Here is a 23,705-nt window from a genome sequence, read left to right as displayed (position 1 = left end):
TACCACTTCAGCACTGGCGACTTGTCCAGATGACTCTCGGCTCAGTTCTGTGTCGAGAGCCACCCTTGACACAGTGTTTGTGGCTTTCAGCCCAATGACCTGATGATGCCGGCGGTGTTCCCTTGTGTTTGTGTTTGGCACCTGGAGCACATGCCTTGGCTGTGTGCTGGTAGTCCTCAGGATAAAGGTAAAAACAACTGTTCAGTGTGGAAGCTTGCTGATATTGATCATAAAATGATCAATATTGTGGACGCATATTTTCACACTGACATTTATCCGACGTATCGGACATTTCTTAGATTTGCCTGCCAGGGCAAAGTCTGTGAGTATCAAACCATCCCATTCAGACTTTCACTAGCTCCAAGGGTTTTCAGAAAGTGCTTGGATGTAGCTCTGTCTCTGTTGAGATACAACAGCATCAGAATATTCTCATACAGACAACTATTCAACATGCTCCCATTCAAGAGTGCAATGAGTCAGAGATTCTGAGATCATGATGACGCATCTCATGAATCTGGGATTTTGAATCAGTTGGTGCAAAACTCAAGAAATCAAACAAAAGACAACATAATCTCTGTCTCTTATCACGTCACTCTATCAGAGAAGAAAATAGTGTCGTTCACACAGTGACTCAGCCCGTTCTGGTTAGGGAAATTTGATTCGTTCTGACTCTGCCTGTGGCTGCTCAGCCTCATGGCATTAGTTATGTTAGTGACACTTTTGGGGCTTGGTAGCTGTCTGCCAGTGCAGAAACCCAACAGTTTTCTCACAGGGAGTGCTGCTAGGGGCAGTGTCATTGAGGATAAAATTTACAACATCTCTTACAGGGTTGTGAGTCATTATTAATTCTTTCTAATGACGGTGCTGCAGACGGTAGTCTCGGTTCTGCGCTCTCTTGTACTTTTTCTGTTTATTTTTTTAGTTCCCAGTGCCCACTCACTGATCAAGTACAGCAGGAAAGAACTTTTAAGCCTACAACTGTCCACTGGACAAACTGAACAGACTTTTTGACCGACTTCAACAGAACGTTTTAAGGAAAATCTTACTGAGCGATTGGCAGGGGCAGCTCTCTGCAGACTATGATGAAGACGTCGAATGGGTAAGCGAGCCGGAGCGCTTGTCAAACTGAGAGCAGGGATTTAGAACCACATTACTGTCAATTTACCTGGTGAATGTCTACTCTCTCGCCAACAAGATGGAAGAACGCCTCCTCATGAATGGAAAAAACTTTTCCAGATCTGCCGCCTTGTGCCTCACTGAAACCTGGCTTAGTGAGCATATACCGGACAGTACACTTAATCTGCCACAGTTCCAACTCCTCCAAGTGGACTGCAAAACTGCGCTATCGGGAAAAAGACGGCGTGGTGGCATATGCTTCTACATAAATGAATGTTGGTGTACGGATGGCACATTGTTAAAAAAATCATGCAACCCTCACTTAGAGACCTTTTTCAATGACTGTAAACCATTCTATTCACCCTGGGAATTTTCATCATTTATTCTGGTTGGGGCCCTGTGATGGTCTGGCAGCCTGTCCAGGGTGTCTCCCCACCTACTGCCCAATGACTGCTTGGATAAGCTCCAGCATCCCTTGTGACCCTGAGAGCAGGATAAGCGGTGTCCACAATGGATGTATGGATATTGTGGTTGGTGTCTATATCCCACCCCAGGCCTGTGTTAAAAGAGGTGCCCTCTGCATCTTCCTCCGTCACCTCAGCGTTCCTCTTCCGCCCTCTAGTGGCCATAGTCTATTACTACCACTACTATTACTACTACTACTACTATTATTACTACTACTTTCGGCTACTCCCGTTAGGGGGCGCTACAGCGGATCACCGTTTCCATTTCTTCCTGTTCTCTGCCTCTTCCTCTGTCACACCAGCCACTTGAATGTGCTCCCTCACCACACCCATAAACCTGCTCTTTGACCTTCCTCTTTTCGTCTTACCTGGCAGCTCCATATTCAGCATCCTTCTTCCAATATACCCAGCATCTCTCCTCCACACATGTCCAAACCATCTCAATCTTGCCTCTGTTGCTTTGTCTCCAAACCGTCCAACCTGAGCTGTCCCTCTAATAAACTCGTTCCAAATCCTGTCCTTCTTCATCACTCCCAATGAAAATCTTAGTATCTTCAACTCTGCAACCTTCAACTCCACATCAGAGCCACTGTCTCCAAACCATACAACATAGCTGGTCTCACTACCATCTCGTCAACCTTGCCTTTAACTCTTGCTGGTACCCTTCTGTTGCAAATCCCTCCTGACACTCTTCTCCCCCCCACTCCACCCTGCCTGCTCTCTGTTCTTAGTAGTTTTCTTTAAGGTTCTGTTTAGGGTAATTGATTCTGTTATTAATGGTCCCTCCACTTCTTTTTTTGAACCTGATGCTGAGCTGTCCAAAAAATATCTCACTCATTATGTAAATAAGGTGGAGAATAGCAGGTCCCAAATCCAGTCTGGCCCTTGCATTCTTTCCATTCCCCATGTTAACTTTGCCTCTTTTACCTAGTTTCATGAACCTGCATCTTAGACATCTCCTCACTGAGCTGCTGAAGGAGGTATTTTCCATTGTCAGCCCTGTTCTGCAAATTCTTAATATTTCTCTGGCCACTGGTTCCATTGCTCACCCATTGCTAAAGAAACCTAATTTGGATCCCATGTCCATAAGTAACTACAGACCAATCTCCAAATTGTCTTTTTTAATCTAGGGTTCTGGAGATGGTGATTTTATCTCAGTTGATATCTTTTATTAACACTAATAGTGTTTTTAACAGTTTCCAGTCTAGTTTTAGAGCACTTCACAGTACAGAGACAGCGCTAGGTAAGGTTACTAACCAGGAACACTTAATTTGTCATTTCACTTCATGCACTTGCGTAAACGAAATGAAATACCATTTCCCCCAGCCCACAGCAGAACAACACAAAGACAAAAAAACATCCAAAAACTGCAAGAACACACATATCCAAACCGACACATATAGCCAAACTAAACAAAAAAAATCCCTGTCCAAAGGAACGAACGCCAGTAAGGATGAATGTCGGAACTGCCGGTCTGCATGGGCTAGCAGTTAGCTTAGTCTGCCCCACTTCTGCATCCTGTCAGACCGCCCTCAGCATTTCCTCCTCGGGCGCAGCTCCAGGCAGGGGCAATGGCCCCAGGCCCACCAGATGAAGTAGACCTAGCTCTCCCAGCCGATCCAGCGCCAGCTCTCCCAGCCAGACACCCTCAACACACGTCGCCACACTCCCCACGACGACATCAAAAACACCACAGTTAACGCCAGGTGAGGCCGTCGCCAGACCGCCATCGGTGTTATCGGAACTGCTGGTCTGCATGGGCTAGCAGTTATCATTAGCCTGCCTCATAACCTGCCCAACTCTCCCAGCCGATCCAGTGACAGCTGTCCCAGCCATTAAACGAAGACAAAACTTAGACGCAGATGTGGACAAAGACACTGCATGGACGGTACTGGGTGTGGCTGCTGCAAATGTCAATTGGCGCCGCCATCTTCCGACATGGGCACTGACGACACTCAGTTATACATGCCACTAACCCGCACAGATCCTTGCGCCCTAGCAAATCTCACAACTTGCCTCTCTGGCATTACATCCTGGATGTCCAAATATGTTCTTAAATTTATCTCGGGGTAATATTTGATGCTTACCTCAGTTTTGATAATCAAATCAAACATGTTGTTCAGTATGCTTTCTCCAGCTCAAGGTAATCTCTAAAATTAGATAATTTCCATCAATTACTGATCTACCATAAGTTATAAATGCTTTTATCTACTATCGGCTTGATTATTGCGACACACTTTACTTGGGTATCAGCAAGGAATCCCTCCACTGTCTCCAGTTGGTACAAAACGCTGCTGCTCAGCTCATTACCGGGACAAAGAGGCATGACCATATCACTCCTGTGTTTTCCTCCCTACACTGGCTCCCTGTTATATTTCGAATTGATTTTAGAATGTTATTGCTCACTTTTAAGGCCTTAAACAGTCTTGCTCCTACATACATTTCCAATTCACTGACCTGATATATGCACTCTTGACCATTAAGATTTGCAGATGGAGCCCTGCTGGTTATTCCGATGCCACAGTTTGTCACAAAGGATGAACTGGCTTTTCTGTTAGAGCCCTCACACTATGGATCTCTCTTCCCTTTGAACTAAGACAAACCAAGTCTCTAGCCTCTTTTAAATCTCGTCTTAAAACTTTTACATTTACAAGTCTTTGATATTTGTTTTTATTTATTTATACTGTTTTTATTTTTACTCTTTGTAATTGTTTCAATTAACAAATTGCTCTCTTCCCTTTTGCTCTTATTTTATGGTGTTATTTGTTAGTGCTATTTATTTTATTCTCTACAATGATTTTTTTTTGTATGTCATTTGAAGCCCTTTGTAGCCTTGTTTTGAAAAGTGCTATAAAAATAAGGTTTATAATTATTGTTATTACTATTATTATTATTATTCACCACACTTCTGCACTTCCCATTACTTTGAACAGTTTACCTCAATTATTTAAACTCTTCCATGTTCATCACCTCTACTCCTTGCATACTCACTATTCCGCTGTCCTCGCTCTCACTCACACGTATGTTTTCCATCTTGCTCCTACTGACTTTCATTCCTCCTCTCTCCAGTGCATACCTCCACCTCTCCAGGCTCTCCTCATCCTGCGCCCCACTCTCACTACAGATCACAATGTCATCCGCAAACATCATAGTCCACGGAGACTCCTGCCTGATCACGTCCGTCAACCTGTCCATCACCATGCAAACAAGAAAGGGCTTAGAGCCGATCCTTGATGTAATCCCACCCCACCTTGAACCCATCTGTCATTCCAACCACACACCTCACCACTGTCACACTGCCCTCATACATATCCTGCACCACTCCTACATACTTTTCTCCCACTCCCGACTTCTTCACACAACACTGCACCTCCTCTCTCGGCACCCTGTCATATGCTTTCTCTAAATCCACAAAGACAGTGTAACTCCTTCTGACCTTCTCTATACTTCTCCATCAATATTCTCAAAGCAAACATCGTATCTGTAGTGCTTTTTCATGGCATGAAACCATACTGCTGCTTGCAGTATCATCACCTCTCTTAACCTAGCTTCCACTACTCTTTTCCCCATATCTTCATGCTGTGGCTGATCGGCTTTATACCTCTGTAGTTACTACAGTTCTGCACATCACACTTATTCTTGAAAATCGGTACCAGTATGCTTCTTCTCCACTCCACAGGCATCCTGTCACTTTCCAAGATTGTGTTAAACAATCTAGTTAAAAACCCCACTGCCATCTCTCCTAAACACCTCCATGCCTCCACAGGTATGTCATCAGGACCAACTGCCTTTCCACTCTTCTTCATAGCTGCCCTCACTTCCTCCTTGCTAATTCACTGCATTTACCGTCCGCTCCAATCACCACTCTCTCCCCCTTGGGTACCCTCTCCACCACTTCATCCATCTCACACCCAACCTGAGGAGTATATGTGCTGATAACATTTATCAATACACCTTCGATTTTTAGCTTCATACTCATCACTCTGTCTGACACTCTCTTCACCTCCAACATAGTGTTGGCATACTCTTCCCTCGGAATTACCCCTACCGCATTTCTCCTCCCAACCGCACCATGGTAGAAGAGTTCAAACCCACCTTCGATGCTCCTGTTCCACCTGGTCTCTTGCACACACAGTAATCTACCTTCCTTCTCTCCATCATACCAGCCAGCTCTCTCTTTACCAGTCATAGTGCCAACATTCAAAGTTCTGACTCTCACCTCCACACTCCTACGCTTACTCCTCTCCTGCTGCCTCTGGACATCCCTTCCCTCTCTCCTTCTCCTTCGCCCAACAGTAGCATAGTTTCCACCAGCACCCTGCTGGCCAACAGTAATGGTGGTGGTCATTGGTAACCTGGGCCTCGACTTGATTTGATTTGGCAAAGGTTTTACACCGGATGCCCTTCCTGGTGCAACCCTCCACATACATATCCAGGCTTTGGACCGTAATTAAGAATGCACTGGCTTGTAAATCCTCAGTGGCTGGGTTGGTTATTATCTCGATAACACCCAGATACCCATGACATAATTCACAGTGTTAAGTGGTTGGTGTCCGAGTAGCCAACTTTGACTCCCTTTGCTTCTGAAGTACTGCTTAAGTTCCACCCCACTTTCTAACCTATGAACAAGGTAGGTTGCAACAGACAGATTCAAGGGTAAATTCCTTTTCAGAGTTCAGTTACTCCAACAGAAGAATACACTGAGTAAAATCCACATTAACTTGTGAAAGCGTTATGATTATACAACATATTGCTTGAGAACTGTAGCAATAACTTGAATATTTCAGGTAATCAAAAGACTTTAGTCAACAGTCCTGATTTCATTGTGAAAACGGTAACAGCAGTGTGTCAAAATGTTCTCAGGCTCTCGTCTCTGGCTGCTGAAAACCACACACATATGTAGAGCACTTATTTATAACCAGGTATTCCTGGTTACCCAGATGAGCTGCTCCTCATTCTCCCTGCCTCCAAATCAATTCCCAACCCATTCGCTGCCTGCCACAAACCCTCACCAGGGATCAGTTTGGACACTAAACCCAAAATAACTCCTCAATCTTGCATTTGGAAAAGGGCCCAGGATCGGTATCATGATGGATCCCTATAACCATCAGCAAGTGCGGGATTTCTTTCTGATTATTGAGACTTGTGAAACTTGTATCGTAGTTGATTATCCATGTAAATAAATAAATAAATCAGTGAATCTCTTAGTTACACTAATATTGTTTCGAGTTGGTCTTGTTGATTTTTTCAAAATAAAACACCCATGGGGGGGGTGGTAGAGAAGGAGAACGAGTCAACACAACCACCAGCGAGGCAGGGAGGATGCAAACTGATTGCATACACACACATCCGTATTTGTAGAACAGCCAAAAGGAATACTCTCTCTCTGAAATGACAGTATGTAGGAGGACAGGTAGGCCATCCAGTCCTTTCATTGGATGGCTTATTCCTTATTATTGTTACTTATTATTATTTTTTGTTAGAGCATTCTATTTATTGATTGCTGTCTGGATGTAAAGACAGTTTCAACAAATATAGCAACAACAAAAAAAGCCGCTACAATAAATTGCCTACCCAAGTTTTAAGTTTAAACTAAAAAAATCTAATATATATATATATATATAATTGTAAAATTACAGTATTTACTAAAACTTAAAAAAGATAATAAGAATAAGCTAAAAATTCTGTTTATATAGGCCAGATAAAAATAAATATATCTAAACTAGTCACATATTACAATCTAAAATTTAACAGTTGACATTGAAATATAACGGTATATACAGAGATAGTATCTAATTGAAATAGATGTGTTCAGTCCAGTCAGTGTATGATGTCATGTCCTCCTGAGCACTTCCAAACCCTTCAGCTGGGGCCTGAAGGACTTAACCTGCTTGCCAACTATACCAGAAAAGGGGATCCTTGGAGCACCTCCTGACCTGCTGTCCAGAGGCCTTGGTAGAGGGATGGGATTGTTGGCACCATCACCAAGTTCTGCGGGCAGCAGCAGACACCATCTGCACTGGCATCGGCTACAGCAAGCAGCAACACCCAACAAAATGCACTATCACCTTTGTTCGAGCGGGGGAGAAGCCCCAGCCCCAGCCAAAGGCCCAGGGTGGGCTGCTCGCAACAGCAAGGGACTGGCAGTTCTTGGTTGACCTAGAGGGACAACTGAAGTTCCCGGACACCATCACCGCTACCACACACAGGCCAGACAGGCCTCTGAGAACATTATTGAGCTGCAGTATGCCGACGATTGTGCCCTGGTAGCTCACACATCAGAATCCCTACAAAACACTCCGTTGGCAGTTGTAACTGCATACAGGAGAATGGGACTGATCAACACCCAAAAGACAGAGGTAATCTGTCAGTGGACTGCCGGCCTCCCAAGCCACCCAACAACCTTCACAGCAGAAGGGGAACAACTGGCCACTCTGCCTGCCTTCAAGTATCTGGGAAGCATACTATCTTACACCTGCACAATGGACGATGAGATTCAGCACCACCTCAAACAATCTTCAACATCTTTTGGTCGTCCAGGGAGAAAGGTTTTCCAGAACAGCAACCTCAATCTCCACATCAAAGTGCTTGTTTACAGAGCAGTGTGCATCTCCACACTACTCTATGGATGTGAGGCATGGACCATATACAGCCACCATTTCAGAAGCCTGGAGGCCTTCGAAGGGAAATGTCTCCAGAGGATCCTTGGCATTACTTGGGAGGACAGAGTGCCAGACAGAGTGCCAGAGGTGTTGGAGTGGGCAGGCAGCTGCAGCGTGGAGTCTACCCTAAACCACCATCAACTCAGGTGGCTTGGGCAAGTTATTCGCATGCCCAGCGAACAAATTCCATGGGAAGTCCTCTATGGCCAACTACGCCTTGGTCAACACACTGCTGGTGGGCAGAAGAAGCGGTTCAAAGACCAAATGAAGACCACACCGAAAAGATACCAGATCAACCTCTCTTCTTTGGAGGAACTTGCTCCCTGCTGCACCACCTGGCGCTCTCACGTCTCAGAGGGAGTGAAGTATATGGAAAACCAGTGCACACAACTCCGTGTAGCAAAGCGTGCGAAGAGGAAAGCTCGCAAAGCTACCCCTGCCCCCTCCAGCACTACTTGTACATGCCCGGTCTGCAACCTCAACTGTGCATCCAGGATCGGACTATTCAGCCACCAAAGGACTCACATGGTCAACCAGCACATGCAAGTTTCCAGAAATATGTCCTTAAGCCTGTTGGTTTGGGCCCGGATGTGCCAGTACCGTTTGCCAAACGATAACAAAGTGAACAGTTTGTGGCTGGGGTGGCTGCGGTCCCCAACTAACTGCTGGGTTTTCTTCCTGCAGCTCTGGGTGTAGAGGTCTGGCATGACTGGTAACTCAATCCAGATGATGTGCTGCGCTGTTTTCACCACGCTCTGTACAGCCTTCCGATCAAGGGCAGTGCAGCTGCCATACCAGGTGGTGATGCAGCCAGTCAGGATACTCTGTTGCATCTGTAGAAGATCTGTTGCATCTGTAGAAGTTTCAGAGTATCCTGGAGTCCATGCCAAACTTCCTCATCCTGCGGCGGAAGAAGAGCCGTCGTCTCATTGCCTTGACGATGATTCCGGTGTGGTGTGACCAGGTCAGATCCTTGGTGATGTACACCCTGAGGAACCTGAAGCTCCTGACTCTCTCCACTGCCATCCCACTGTTGTGGATGGGGGTGTTTACTCCCTTCTGCAACTTCCTGAAATCCATTATCAGCTCCTTAGTTTTTAAGATGGAGGTTGGTGTCCTGGCACTATATAGTCAGGGATCTAACCTCATCTCTGTAGGCCGTCTCATTATTGTCTGTGATCAGGCCAATGTCAGTGTTGTCGTCAGCAAACTTAACAATGGTGTTGGAGCAAGCAATCAGGCATGAACAGGGATTATAGAAAGGGGCCAAATTTTATATATATGCTCACCGGCCACTTTATTAGGCACACCTGTCCAACTGCTCGTTAACGCAAATTTCTAATCAGCCAATCACATGGCAGCAACTCAATGCATTTAGGCATGTAGACATGGTCAAGATGATCTGCTGCAGTTCAAACCGAGCATCAGAATGGGGAAGAAAGGTGATTTAAGTGACTTTGAATGTGGCATGGTTGTTGGTGCCAGACGGGCTGGTCTGAGTATTTCAGAAACTGCTGATCTACTGGGATTTTCACGCACAACCATCTCTAGAGTTTACAGAGAATGGTCCAAAAAAAGAGAAAATATCCAGTGAGCGGCAGTTCTGTAGGCGAAAATGCCTTGTTGATGCCAGAGGTCAGAGGAGAATGGCCAGACTGGTTCGAGCTGATAGAAAGGCAACAGTAACTCAAATAACCACTCATTACAACCGAGGTATGCAGAAGAGCATCTCTGAACGCACAACACGTCGAACCTTGAGGCAGATGGGCTACAGCAGCAGAAGACCACACCGGGTGCCACTCCTGTCAGCTAAGAACAGGAAACTGAGGCTACAATTCGCACAGGCTCACCAAAATTGGACAATAGAAGATTGAAAAAACGTTGCCTGGTCTGATGAGTCTCGATTTCTGCTGCGACATTCGGATGGTAGGGTCAGAATTTGGCATCAACAACATGAAAGCATGGATCCACCCTGCCTTGTATCAACGGTTCAGGCTGCTGGTGGTGGTGTAATGGTGTGGGGGATATTTTCTTGGCACACTTTGGGCCCCTTAGTACCAATTGAGCATCGTGTCAACGCCACAGCCTACCTGAGTATTGTTGCTGACCATGTCCATCCCTTTATGACCACAGTGTTCCCATCTTCTGATGGCTACTTCCAGCAGGATAACGCGCCATGTCATAAAGCTCGAATCATCTCAGACTGGTTTCTTGAACATGACAATGAGTTCACTGTACTCAAATGGCCTCCACAGTCACCAGATCTCAATCCAATAGCGCACCTTTGGGATGTGGTAGACCGGGAGATTCGCATCATGGATGTGCAGCCGACAAATCTGCAGCAACTGCGTGATGCTATCATGTCAATATGGACCAAACTCTCTGAGGAATGTTTCCAGTACCTTGTTGAATCTATGCCACGAAGGATTAAGGCAGTTCTGAAGGCAAAAGGGGGTCCAACCCGGTACTAGCAAGGTGTACCTAATAAAGTGGCCAGTGAGTGTATATATATGTGTGATGATCCAATAATGGCATCAGTGTATGCGTCAATGTTACTTTCTGCATCTCAGACAACTTAACACTCTGTAGTGTGGAAGCAATGATACAAAACTGACTCCAATTGGTCAGACCAACGCTGAATGCATTGCGTCATAGGCCTGTCCTTTTTGAGTTTCTGCCTGTAAGTGGGGAGCAGGAGGATCGAGACGTGATCTGATTTGCCGAAGGGAGGTCGGGGGAGGGTCTTGTAGCCTTCCTGGAATAGAGAGTGAACACGGTCGATCTTGTTAACCACCATGCATAGGGAAGCTGATGTGTTGGGTGAATGTCAGCAAAACCATCCTCAGATCAATGCTGTTGAAATCGCCAGCCATAAAAAAGCAGCCTCAGCATGTGCAGTCTCATGTCGATTGGTAACGCCATACAGCTCTTCCACGGCTTACGTAGTGTAAGCGTGTGATGGAATGTAAACCGCATTTACTGCGACAAATGTAAACTCTCAGGAGGTAGTAAGGTCGAACATCCGCTCGAAATAGTCTCCGCATTCGAGCACCACATGTTGTTAATCATGAAGCAGACACCTCCCCCTCTCCTCTTCCCTGAGTCCTTTGTTTGATCCAGCCAGTGAATGGAAACTCCCACTGGGACAATGGCGGAGTCAGTTATCATTGGGAGCAGCCAAGTCTCAGTGAAAACCACAACATTACAGTTCTTAATGTTCTGTTGGAAGGCCATCCTGCTCCTAAGCTCATCCAGCTTGTTGTCCAGAGACTGGACATTCACTAGAAGAATGTGTGGGAGAGGAGGCCGGTTTTCACGTTGCCTCAGCCTGACCAGGATGCCTACCCATTTTCCCAATTTTTTCGCCAGCGGTGCTTCCCAGGGGTTGTTTCAGATATCCTGAATAATGGATAGTCCGTGATTGCTGTTGTTGTTCTCAATGCAAAATCTGACTATCGTATTCCAAATGTCCAGTAGTGTTTGCCTGTCATAGCTAATGAGCGCCAAAGTGGATTTAACAGAAACACTCAGCAAAACCAGTAAATAGACATAAAAACCACTAATATGAGGCAGAGCAAGTTGCACGGCAGCCATCTTCAACTGTGAAAGTAATGAGTCTGGAAGGATGCCAGCAGCTGCTGGGCCAACCCCTACATTTGTATCTGTGAGCAAAGGAAGAAGGCGCTTAGCCCACTCCTGGTTTAGTCATTGTTGCTTTTCCCTCAAATGTGGCAAAGAACCTCATGGCCTTTATTTGCATTCATCTCCTCCAGCTGGATGTGGAGCTGAAGGTTTGGATGATATGATTTGTCTTAGGAGTTCGTGGATGGAACCGAGCCATTGACTCATTGGAACCTGCAGCATAATTTGACTGTCTTTAAGCACAGCACTTGCTGTTTTTCCTCATCCAGACTGGTAAGGTGTTGGAATATTTGCGCCAGCTGATCTTCCATCATTCCAGGTACTTGTTCTTCCAATGTGACCCATGCTGGACACCACTGTGACAAAGTTCAGGCGCTCCAGTGGAAAAACATACTGAGATTATGTATGAAAAAAAAATACAACACAGTACCTGTGACTCATACAATTTAATTGCTTAATCCTTCCTAAAAGGTTAACAAAAGCCTAGGCAATAGTTCAACATTTTAGTTTACATCAAACACACATGAACCGATGTCAGCGTGGTCCCAGTTCTCTCTTCCTGCAAAAACGCATAGAGATGTAGCCAGGGAAACTAAATATGAAAAGATAGCCTTCATTGTCAAGATGAGCAATTCCTGATTATCCCTGCCTTCAAACCATTGCCCAAACCCTGACCCATCTACCATAGTGTCTTTTCGGCACCTTTGCATCATTCCAAGGGATTAAGGTTTAAGGACCATAGTCATTGTTTTGTTGAAGCATCCTTACTGAAGCAGATTTTTTTATGTATTCTAGCATACTACCTAGCAAACATTCTGGTGGGGTTACACATCTCACTGTGTAGTTTATAATGTTGATCTCGTGTAGGGGCTGAATTGAATCAAGAAATAAATATCTTTTTGAATATGGTTCACCTAGGGAATTACCACTGTCTACGTAGAAGGGTTAGAGAAGGGTACCATTCTCTGTGTTGTACTCTCCAAAGGAAAGACAATCCTCTAAACCAGTGATACTCAAAGTGTGGTCCGCGGACCACCCCGCGAGCGCCCCCAAGTGGTCCGCGGGAGGATTGCAAAAAAAATCGTGTTTCTCAAATCACCTTCATCTGCGTTCCAATGCAAAGTTACGAGTACAGCTGTTTTCTAAATGTTTTCTAAATTAAAAGTGAATCAAAATGTAGCCTAAATAAGCCTAAGAATTTTGTTCAATTTGTCTAATGCAAACCTGTGTTTTGAGTCATGTCTCTTCAGTTAGCCTGTGTTACCTCGGTTACCTAGTTAGCTTCCATTCCAATAACAGGATTTTCATATCAAAGACCTCCTGACTATTGTGAAAATTAAGTAGAATCTAACAAAGAGTGAAGTGAACCGTTCAAAATACAAACATCATGGATCGGTGGCTGAAGAGAAAATCCGGAGAAACGACGAACAATGTAAGCAACAAGGTGCAAAGATTTCCTTCTCACATTGAGCGTGTCAGTGTTAGCATCGAGTCCCATAGTGCTAACAGTTTGCAGCAGGAGCTAGCACAACACTCTGAAAAAGCGACTGCAAAAGTGACACGTAAATACAGTAGCGATTACATTCAATTTGGATTTTCTGGACTGGAGATGCTGAGGATCCGAAACCTCATTGTGTTGTGTGCTATGACAAATTAGCTAATGAAGCAATGAAACCTGCCAAACTCAAGCATCACTTCGAGTCAATACACAAGGAACGCACCTCGAAACCTGTGCAATTTTTTGAGAGAAAACGTGAAGAGCTTGAGCGACACACGAGAAAGGAAGCCACACAGTTTTTTATGCCAGGGGAAAACGCGAAAGCTACCGAAGCCTCATACAAGGTCTCCCTACTCATTGCGAAAGCTGGCAAACCTCACTCAATCGGCAAGACCTTGGTTAAGCCAGCTGCAAAGGTTATGGCCAACATAATGCTAGGGGAGAAAGCGAGTGAGGAACTTTACAAAGTACCTCTGTCCAATGATACAGTCAAGCGGCGAATAACATCCATGGCTGCAAATGTCCAAGATCAGCTGGTGACACGTCTGCGTCAGAGTCTTTTTTTCTCTCTCCAACTGGACGAGTCCACGGACATCGGTAACGAGACTATTCTCCTCTGCTTTGTGCGGTACTTACATGCGGGTGCTGTTCACGATGATTTTCTTTTCTGTCAATCCCTACCAACCAACACCACAGGAGAGGCGATATTTGAGTCCCTAAATAACTTCATTGTGCAGAATAACATTGATTGGAAGAGGTGTGCTGGCGTGCGCACTGATGGTGCCACGGCGATGACAGCCAAACACAAGGGCCTGGTTACGCGTGTACGCGCTGTTGCTCCCTCTGCCACATCGACGCACTGCTGTATCCACAGAGAGCAATTGGCAGTAAAAAAAATGCCACCCTGTCTTAAACAGGTTTTGGACGAGGCCGTAAAAATTGTCAACTTAATTAAAAGCAAGGCACTGAACTCACGTCTTTTTAAAGTTCTGTGTGAAGAAATGGGGAGTGAGCACACAAGACTTCTTTTCCACACAGAAGTTCGCTGGCTATGGCGTGGTAAAGTTCTCACCCGCCTCTTTGAACTGCGCGATGAAGTCAAGCTGTTTTTGCAGAACTTTATGGCAGAATACATGACTTTCAATGGCTCGCAAAACTAGCCTTTCTTGCTGATGTGTTCAGCACGCTTAATAACCTGAATTTAGCACTGCAAGGAAAAGCGGTCATGGTTTTTACAGTGCAGGACAAAGTTAAAGCCACTCGCATCAAAATGGATCTGTGGTGCGCGCGTCTTGATCGCCAGGAGTTTGACTGTTTCCCAACTCTAGCCGATTTTGTCCTCGAATTTGAAGAGGTTCTGGATAGCAACACACTTGCAGCCTTCAAGGAACATTTGCAAGGCATTCACACGTAATTGGGAAGATACTTTCCAGAATTGGATGTGGACCTTGAATGGATCAGAAATCCATTTGGAGACCAACCTCACATTGAGCGCATCAGTTCCAAACTATCAGCACGGAAGGTGGATAGTCTTGTGGACATTGCATCAGATGGAACACTGAGAATGGCGTTCAGAGAAAAATGCTTGACAGACTTCTGGGTTCTCGTCCAACCTGAACATCCTGAGCTGGCTGAGTCTGCTTTGCAAGTGTTAATGCCGTTTTCAACCACCTACAACTGTGAAGTTGGGTTCTCCACACTGGTTGGTTTGAAAACCAAGCAGAGGAACAAGATCGATGTAGCCCCCTGTATGAGACTGAAACTCTCTAGTGTGGAGCCAGACATTGAGTCAATGATGCAACAGCAAAAGCAACAGCATTCCTCCCATTAGTTGTTGACCGCTGCTACCTGTAAAGCTGTTATGCTTATTTGAAATGTGTAATTTCATAGCTTCACAAGAGCCAGTACAAAGATTTGATTCCTATTAAAACGAATTTTTGTTAAATTAACATTAATAGTTCACTCTTTTAATGATGAATTCACATTGAGTTCACCCTGACAGTGGTATTTCAAATAAATTCCCATGTTTTATTCATCACATCACAACCAAAGGCAATAGCTCTGAACAAAACTAATATGAAACAGTAATTACACATACATCTCACAAAAATCAAGGTCAAGGTATATGGTAGAAGCCTAGCCTAATTTTGCTAGTAGCCTATTTATTACCTATTTTGTATTGTAATATTCTGCAGACATAATTTGTAATATAAAACATAATATGCTATTGTAAGCCTAATATAGACTGTTTTAAAAGGTTTTTTTTGGGCGGGGGAGGGGGGGGCTGGTTGCCGGCTGGTTAGGTGGTCCACGGAAATTTTTTTTATGATCAAGTGGTGCTTGGTGTGAAAAAGTTTGAGAACCCCTGCTCTAAACACGAGGCTTGTTTCAAAACTATTAGAAACTAATTCTAGCCTAAAGATTGCTAATGAAACTATAGAATGGAAAGAGTACAATAGTTTGAAAACCCTACCATGACATAATTAGTAGTCCCTTTTTGCCTTGGTAGTATGTCTAAAGGCCGTGAGACACCTGTCGGACAATGTCGGTCCGTCGATGAGCGTCTGTGCCCCTAGTTTTTGCGGTGTGTCCCACACCATTGGCACTAGTCGGACCCCTGTCGGCAGCTTTTCAGCTGATTCAGCATGTTGAATCGGCAGCGGAGCCCATCAGTGACAGAGATCAACCACTCTGATCGGCCATTCAGCTTAGCGAATCAGTGCACTAGAAGAGAAACGGAAGCAAGCAAATGACGAAGTCAAGAGGCCACATACAGAAGGCTCTTCTCATTTTTCGTTTTCTTCTCACCTGAACATTTCAAGAATTTTTCCTCTCGTGCGGGCGCAGAATGTACATGCTAGTTGGCCGTTGGCTGTAGCCTTTGCGATGTGTTCAAGGGCTACTTTTTGGTCCAGACACAGGCGATGTGAGGCAATGCAACAGTCGGCCTTCATCGCCACTTATTCTCTGATGTCAGTTTGGTGTGTCTGGGCCCTTACATCTGTGTCCTTTATGAAAAATCAGCTAATCTTGCAGAAAGATGCATTTTTTTACAGATGAAGTAATCACATCTTTCTCATATTTGTACTTTTCCTTTTCCATTAGGAAGAAATCGCTCTAGCATGGGATGTGATCAGACAGGAGCCTGTTATCGTGCGACTTCACTGCTCACTGACGCAGTATCTGAATGGAACAGGTGAGACCAAAACTCTTGCCTTTGCAAGTTATTTTAAGTGTTTAGTTTGGCTTTCAAGTTGTGTCAGAATCTGTAAGTTAAAACATATAACCATCCCTGTCTCTCAATTTCTCTCTCTGTGTCTGTTGTTTGTCAGTCCCAACAGTTGATGTTTTCCAGGTGTCGACAAAAGACAGGTTTGGACTGGGACATCAGCTGAAAAAGTGAGGGGAACTTTGTTGATAAACAGTTTTGTTGTTCCTTTTATATGCATATTTTTTGATTATATATTCAGTTATTCACAACTATTTATTCAATACAACACAGTAAATGGCCAGCTTATGTTCTCAAATGTAGTCTGGAGTTGTTGTCTGCTGCAAAGTCATCATGAAGACCAAAGTTTGGTTGGTTTGGTATTCACCGGTTGTTGCCTTTCTTTTAGCATACATGCTTTTTTGTGTGTTTGTGTGCTGCTGAGTGAATGTGTGGCACCTAGGGATAGGAATGGGTGATGAAATCTTTGAATAACGTATGAAAAATTATAGAATTCAAGTATTTGGTGTCTAATCTTAAAGTTAGCGGCACGGTGGCGCAGTGGTTAGCCCGGTCGCCTCACAGCAAGAAGGTCCTGGGTTCGAGCCCCTGGATTGTCCAACCTTGGGGGTCGTCCCAGGTCGTCCTCTGTGTGGAGTTTGAGTGTTCTCCCCGTGTCTGTGTGGGTTTCCTGCGGGTGCTCCGGTTTCCTCCCACAGTCCAAAGACATGTAGGTCAGGTGAATCAGCCGTACTAAATTGTCCCTAGGTGTGAATGTGTGTGTGTGTGTGTGTGTGTGTGTGGGCCCTGTGATGGCCTGGCGGTCTGTCCAGGGTGTCTCCCTGCCTGCCGCCCAATGACTGCTGGGATAGGCTCCAGCATCCCTGCAACCCTGGTGAGGATAAGCAGCTTGGATAATTGATGGCTGAATGGATGGATGGATGAATGGATGGATCTTAAAATTATAACATTTTGATGATATGCTGCCAGAGTTTTCCGACATAAAGTACACACTGGTCTCTCCTCATCTCCCACCACATTCACTGTGAACCCAAGAGCAAGCTAGGCTTCATCACATTTTCTTAACGTGGTTTTTGGTTGATTACCGTCAGCTAAGCACTTTGTCTTGCTTGTCTCGGAAGCATCGCCTGTCTGTCTTTTTGTCCCTGTCAAATATCTCTCCATTCTGTCAACCTACAGACGCTCTGCCTCATGAAAGCACATTTTGTTTGTTGTTCCACTGTGAAAAAGATTCCGACGTCAAAACAGTAGTTCCGCACTACATTCCCCCCCGGTCATACGCTCCTTGTCTTGCCTCTGTGCCCTCTGGGGGGGGTACACATTGAGAAACGCTGCCTAGAACCTTACATCCATGCTGCACCGGTGACAGACACGTTGCGACATGTCTGCTTATAGAGTGCCATAAAAGAGCACTTCCATTATAATAAGTTAGAGGTGCTAAGCCAGTCACGTAAGCTGCCCCAAGTACCCCTCCTACTCTGCCCCATGTTTTAGGTGTGATTTACTTTTCCCATGCCACTCTCATTAGCCTTCACCCATGTTTAATTTTTCCCATGTTCAGGCTTTTTTTCGGCAGTTGGTACTGTTTAGTCACAGTTTGGGGTAAGAGTGATATCCTGGGATCATGGACACATAAGTAATGTGTATCTTTCATTCTGGCCTCATCAAGAAAGTAGATCCTGAATTTGCGTCTTATCAAAAACTGGGGGTTATGAGTACCTTGGTGAGGTAAGAAAGGCCAGTTGGATTTAAATTGGCTGAAGTTTTGGATGTATTTATGCTATAGAGATGAACCCATAGTGATGCTGTAACATCGCTTGCTAGCTATAGCTAAAATCTATTATAGCCAATCGTAACATGACGCGATGTGAGCAAGTGATTTTTTTTAAACGACTTGCAGTACTTTTAATTCTTCTGTCTTAACCAGTTCTCTGAGACAGCAAACAGGGCACACGATGTTTCACTTGGTTGAGAAACGTTCACTTTGACTATTTGAGTGGTTTCACTGAATTTTTGTAATGGCAATGACGGGGGAAACAAAGGTAATGCTCGCTCTGCAAGGTGATTTACTCCCATTTTTGTGAATCTACGATGCGATCCTTTTTGGACTCTTTGATGAGAGAAATCACCAGGCATTCTCTAGCTCCGACTGCAGGAGGTACACACAGCATGACAGTGCGTAGAACAAGCCAGCCAGCTAACACATACATAGAATCCATTATACCATCATCGGCGGACACTAGGGGTCGAGGATGACTGTCCTCCTTCTGGGTCCTTTTGGGTCTTCAGGTGGACTTAGATGCCAATCCTGGAGCCGCATAACAGGAGGACACCTGTGCATCGCAGCTTTTTACATGGACAGGCTGATGTGCCTGAAGCAACCATGGTCCTTGGTGGGGGTTGGCTAGAGTCCAATGGCATGGAGAATCAAGACGATTGGGGACCACCCTCTGTTGCAGCCTTCATCTGTCTTCACTGCCGTTGTGACCTGGAGACATCTTCTACCAGTTCCGCCACTGAGGTCTTTGTTGGATCGCACTTCATCTGGAACTGCCCCCTTGACCTGTTCGCCTCGGGTGACCCTACCAGGAACCAAGCTCCGGATGGCATAGCTCTTGGGATCATTAGTACATGCAAGCTTCTCCGCCACAGCAAGGTGGTGATCCAGGAGAACACGTTACATCAACTTTCCATTCACTCATGTCCTGCAATCCTTGAATTGAGGCTGTTCAACCTCAGGCCCATATTCTGGGTCCGATTCTGGCTCATGGCTGAATAGCTTACCATATTCCAAAAAATTGAGTGAACCGATGTGTATGTGTTTTCACTTTGCCTGTCAATCGAAATTCGAGTGGGAGGGTCTCATCCTTTTGGATGTGCCCATTGCTTAAACGGGGTTTTGGCACTTCCGTGAAAACTGTATATATAGAATTTGTTCATTTTAAGGAATTCTTACAGTGGCTCAGGAGGTAGAGCGGGTTGTCTAGTAATTGAAAGGTCGCTGGTTCAATCCCTTGCTCATGCGAAGAGCGGGGCAAAGTGTCCTTGAGCAAGACACTGAACTCTTAACTGCTTCTGATGAGCAGGTTGGCACCTTACATGGCAGCCTCCTCCATCAGTGTGTGAATGGGTGAATGTGAGGCATACATTGTAAAGTGCTTTGAGTGGTCGGTAGACTAGAAAAGCACTATATAAATGCAGTCCATTTACATTTACATTTAAAAGGTACATTCGGGATGTTCAGATGATGTTGCGGTTTTACAGCACACAGTGAAACAACTTTCAACCCAGGTGGCTGCCGTAGAGGACAAATGTGGGGACTTTGAAGGAAGATCCAGATGCAACAATATGTGAATAGTAGGTGTACCAGAAGGCCAAGGCGGTTGCATCACAACTGCAGTCTCTGTGAAAAGTCTCTTCTGAAAGATTCTTTCCAGCTCGAACAGTTTCCTTTACTGTTCAGAGCACACAACCGCCACCGAAACAAGGAGCCCCGCCACAGCCAGAGTGGTCTATCTTCACTACTCCCATGAATGCTCCCACATTCTGCACTTTGCCAGATAGCAGAGGCGAGTGAAGGTGAATGATCTAACCATCTCGGTTTACCCAAACTATCAGAATCAGAATACTTTATTCATCCTCAAGGGGAAATTGGGTCCTATTACAGACACTCACGCTCTAGCAAAGAAAAACTAAAAGGATACAAGATAACAAGAAAATAGAAATAAATAGAAATCGAAGATAAAATGTTAATTTCCCAAGATAGAAAGCTTTCTAAGTTCATTTGGAATAAAAAGAATCCAAAGCAAAGCTATACTACAGAGACCTCCTCAGTAGGTAGAGCTTGGACTGCCAAACTTTCAGTTCTACTATTGGGCAGCAAGTATCCTTCTTTTCATCCTGTTGGATGGAGAGAACAGTAACAGCTGTACCTGACTGGCTAAGTATAGAGAGATTCTTGTAAGAACACCTCATTATTGTGCTCTAGTCTGCCATATTCAGAGCCTATTACCAAATATACTTCTAACTCAGCTGTTATTCATGCTTTAAAAACATGGAAACAATTCATACAATCCTCCGAGATGTGTACATTCTTAATAGTCACTCCCATTGTAAAGAACCATGCATTCCTGCCATCTCTGCAGATGCTTCATTCAGTGCTTGGCTCAGTCATGGGGTCTGTTCATTTAAAGACATGTTCATACATGGCTTATTTGCCTCTTTTGAGCAGATTGTTCAGAAATTCAATATCTCCAGGTCCCACTTCTTCAGATACTTGTAAATTCACAGCTTCATATATTCAAATATCACTCAATTCCTTTCACAGCCCCCAGACACAGCCTCCTAGACTCAATCAATGACATCACATCATCCAGAAAGGGAACGATAGGTGACATACATTCTTTATCAATAAGCGAAAACATGACAAGTCTTAGCTCCCTCAGAGGCCAGTGGGAGGGGGATCTCGGTATAGACATTTCAGAATCCATTTAGTCAAAGATGATGGGGTGAATATATTCATCTGCACTGGGCCAAAGTTAAATTATTCCAGTTTATATTCAGCATAGACCCCATGTGTGACTGTTGCAATCAGGACCATGCCACTGTAATTCACACGTTTTGGGATTGTTCTATGTTATCAACATTTTTGGCAGTTAATATTTGATATGCTTTCTAAAACTACTGATAAAGCCTTAGAACCATCAACCTCCCTTGCTTTATTTGGTGTGGTAAAACAAAAATCTTATGTTAAATAACAATGTACTAAGTGTTTTGACTTTTCCACGCTGGTGGCCAAATAACACATTTTGATTGGATGGAAAAATTTCAATCCTCCCAACATTTACACAGTGAATTAGGGATATGTTGTATTTTATTAAGTTGGGGAAAATTAGGTATATTGTAAGGGGGTCAGATGACAAGTTTACGTTTATATGGCAGCCTTTCCTTAGTCATGTTCATGTTCATGCTTTAGGCTCTGATTACTTTATGTCTAAGTAAAGTTTTTAGTATACATGTATGCAACTAGGAGCGCTGGCAATGAAGCATTGGAAAAAAATCCCTGATATGACTTATGGTTCACATTTTTCTGCTTCCTTCTTGTGCCTGTTTCTATGCATGTCAGTGCCCAAGATGATAAGGTTGTACTGTTCTAGACCCCTACCAATTTATTATCATTTATTTATTAATTTATTTTTTGTGAACTTTGTGGTATTATGGCTATGATAATTATTGTTATTATATATAATATCAATATGAGGTAGTTGCTAAGTGTTTTTTAACTATATATTTTTTTTACATTTGTTCATTTATGTGTATGTTTATTTATGTATTTATTTATTTTAGTTTTCTAGTTTTAAGTTTTATCCCCTCAATGTTATCATGGGTGTGGGGGGGGGGGTATATATCAGTCCAAATGTGTTCATACAGTGAATCATCTACATTGTGTTGCTACATTTCAGAAATAAACTTTGTCAAAATAAAAAAAGAAAGAGGATAATTACAACAGAAACTACACATACTGGTGGAAAAAATAAACACAACACTTGTTGAGCTGAAATTTCGTTTCAACCTTCATTTCATAAAAATAAACAAATGAAACAAATAATAGCAACTTCTGTGAAGAGGGCCTGATCCTGAAGCCATTTCTAATGGGTCCATGCCATGGCAACCTCTGTTGGGCCCAAAGCAGTTGAGGGTGATGTCGAGGAGAGATGAGCAAGATGACCTCTGTCAGGTTTCCTTGCTCCAGGGCCAGCAGCATGGAGCCTCTGTTCCTCACTGTGCTGTCACTGATGTGGGCCTCGTATCTGCCCTCAGTTTCAGCAGCAGTACTGATAGCTGAAACAGTCTCTCAGATGGACCAGTCTGATGTTTTCATCCTTCTCTGATGTGGTCACACAAGGGCGATTATATCTTGGATTGTCCTCTGTCCTGCCAGTTTGCGAAAGCCTCGCCTACATTCAGGACCCAGTGGAGCAACATTCTCCATTTTGTCTGGTAATACTGGCACATGACAGGGATGTCCCAGCATGCCAATGGCCCTTGCCCCTGATTCTCATGACAGTCGAGGCGTGTGCAGTAAGTGTGTGGCCTGTTTATTTACCTGTAATCTTGATGGCTTTTTAAAGGTGACTTTGATAAGGTCTTGCTCCAGCTGGACCTTGTTAGGTAAAGTGAATGGCAAGTTGCAGTGTTTCACTGCACACGCTGAATTGTTGGTCACATGGCCTGACAACTTTTTGTAATAGCACTCAACCTATAACTTTAGCTTTTTCATTCCAGAAAGTGTTTCTCTTTCCCATTACTACATATCTTCTATCTAGTCTGTCTGTCTGATCTACTCCAGTACTGAAGCTAATCTTCCTGTGAGGTAGACTTATGGTTTATGGACTTTTCCTCTTTGGAAGATGTGTTTGAGCAATAACACCGTTGTGAGCGATTCCAAAATTAGAGTTAATTTTTACGTGTCTCAAGATTTCTGTCTTGTTGCAGTTTTGCTATGAAGAAATCTGTGTTGTTGCATGAAGGTAATTTTTTAGTCAATGGCTGTGTGAGTGTATAATTTTTGTTTGTAACTCCATGTACCTAATAAGTGTCCACAACTTATATAAGCAGATACAACTTTTTTTTTCCCCATCAGGATCATGCAAACATTTGTCACCCAGCAGTGGAAGCGACAAAGTAAAGACAAGCTCAACTGCCCACATGGCAAAAAGCAGAGCGACAAGAAGGTCAAATCTCCTCTGCACATCTTCTCAACTCTACGCAGGTTAGAGACTAAAGGCTCCACCTCCAAAGACCATTGTTTTATCTAGTTATTTATTGTATACTTATTTTTATTGTCCGAGAGATACAAAATACAAAACTTTTTCAAAGAATTCACCTATATTTGGATGAGCCAATGGGATATTTTGTCACTGTAAGTTTTAAGAATTTACCTTGAAAAAACTATTACTTAAAACAGTTATATTTAGGTCAACAAATTATTAAATGTTACAGTATTGTGAATGTTTTTATGAAATAAAAAAAATCCGATACGATTATATGAAGATGTATATTTGTGCTTTCTTGTAAAAACATCAGATTAATTG

General features: G+C 43.9%; 1 protein-coding gene across 1 annotated transcript in view; it reads left to right on the top strand.

Moving 5' to 3' along the window:
* The window catches only part of parp8 (poly (ADP-ribose) polymerase family, member 8), a 171,958-nt gene that overhangs the window by 75,578 nt on the left and 72,675 nt on the right, over positions 1–23,705 (top strand). Inside the window, exons 9-11 of the mRNA XM_056273523.1 lie at positions 16,488–16,578; positions 16,715–16,781; positions 23,255–23,383. Coding sequence (XP_056129498.1) covers positions 16,488–16,578; positions 16,715–16,781; positions 23,255–23,383 — 287 coding nt within the window. The remainder of the gene's footprint in view (positions 1–16,487; positions 16,579–16,714; positions 16,782–23,254; positions 23,384–23,705) is intronic.

This window comes from Lampris incognitus, chromosome 1 (assembly GCF_029633865.1).
Source record: "Lampris incognitus isolate fLamInc1 chromosome 1, fLamInc1.hap2, whole genome shotgun sequence".
Classification (NCBI taxonomy): domain Eukaryota; kingdom Metazoa; phylum Chordata; class Actinopteri; order Lampriformes; family Lampridae; genus Lampris; species Lampris incognitus.
The sequence above is the reverse complement of the archived record's forward strand: the minus strand, read 5'-3'. Positions and strand labels throughout refer to the sequence as shown.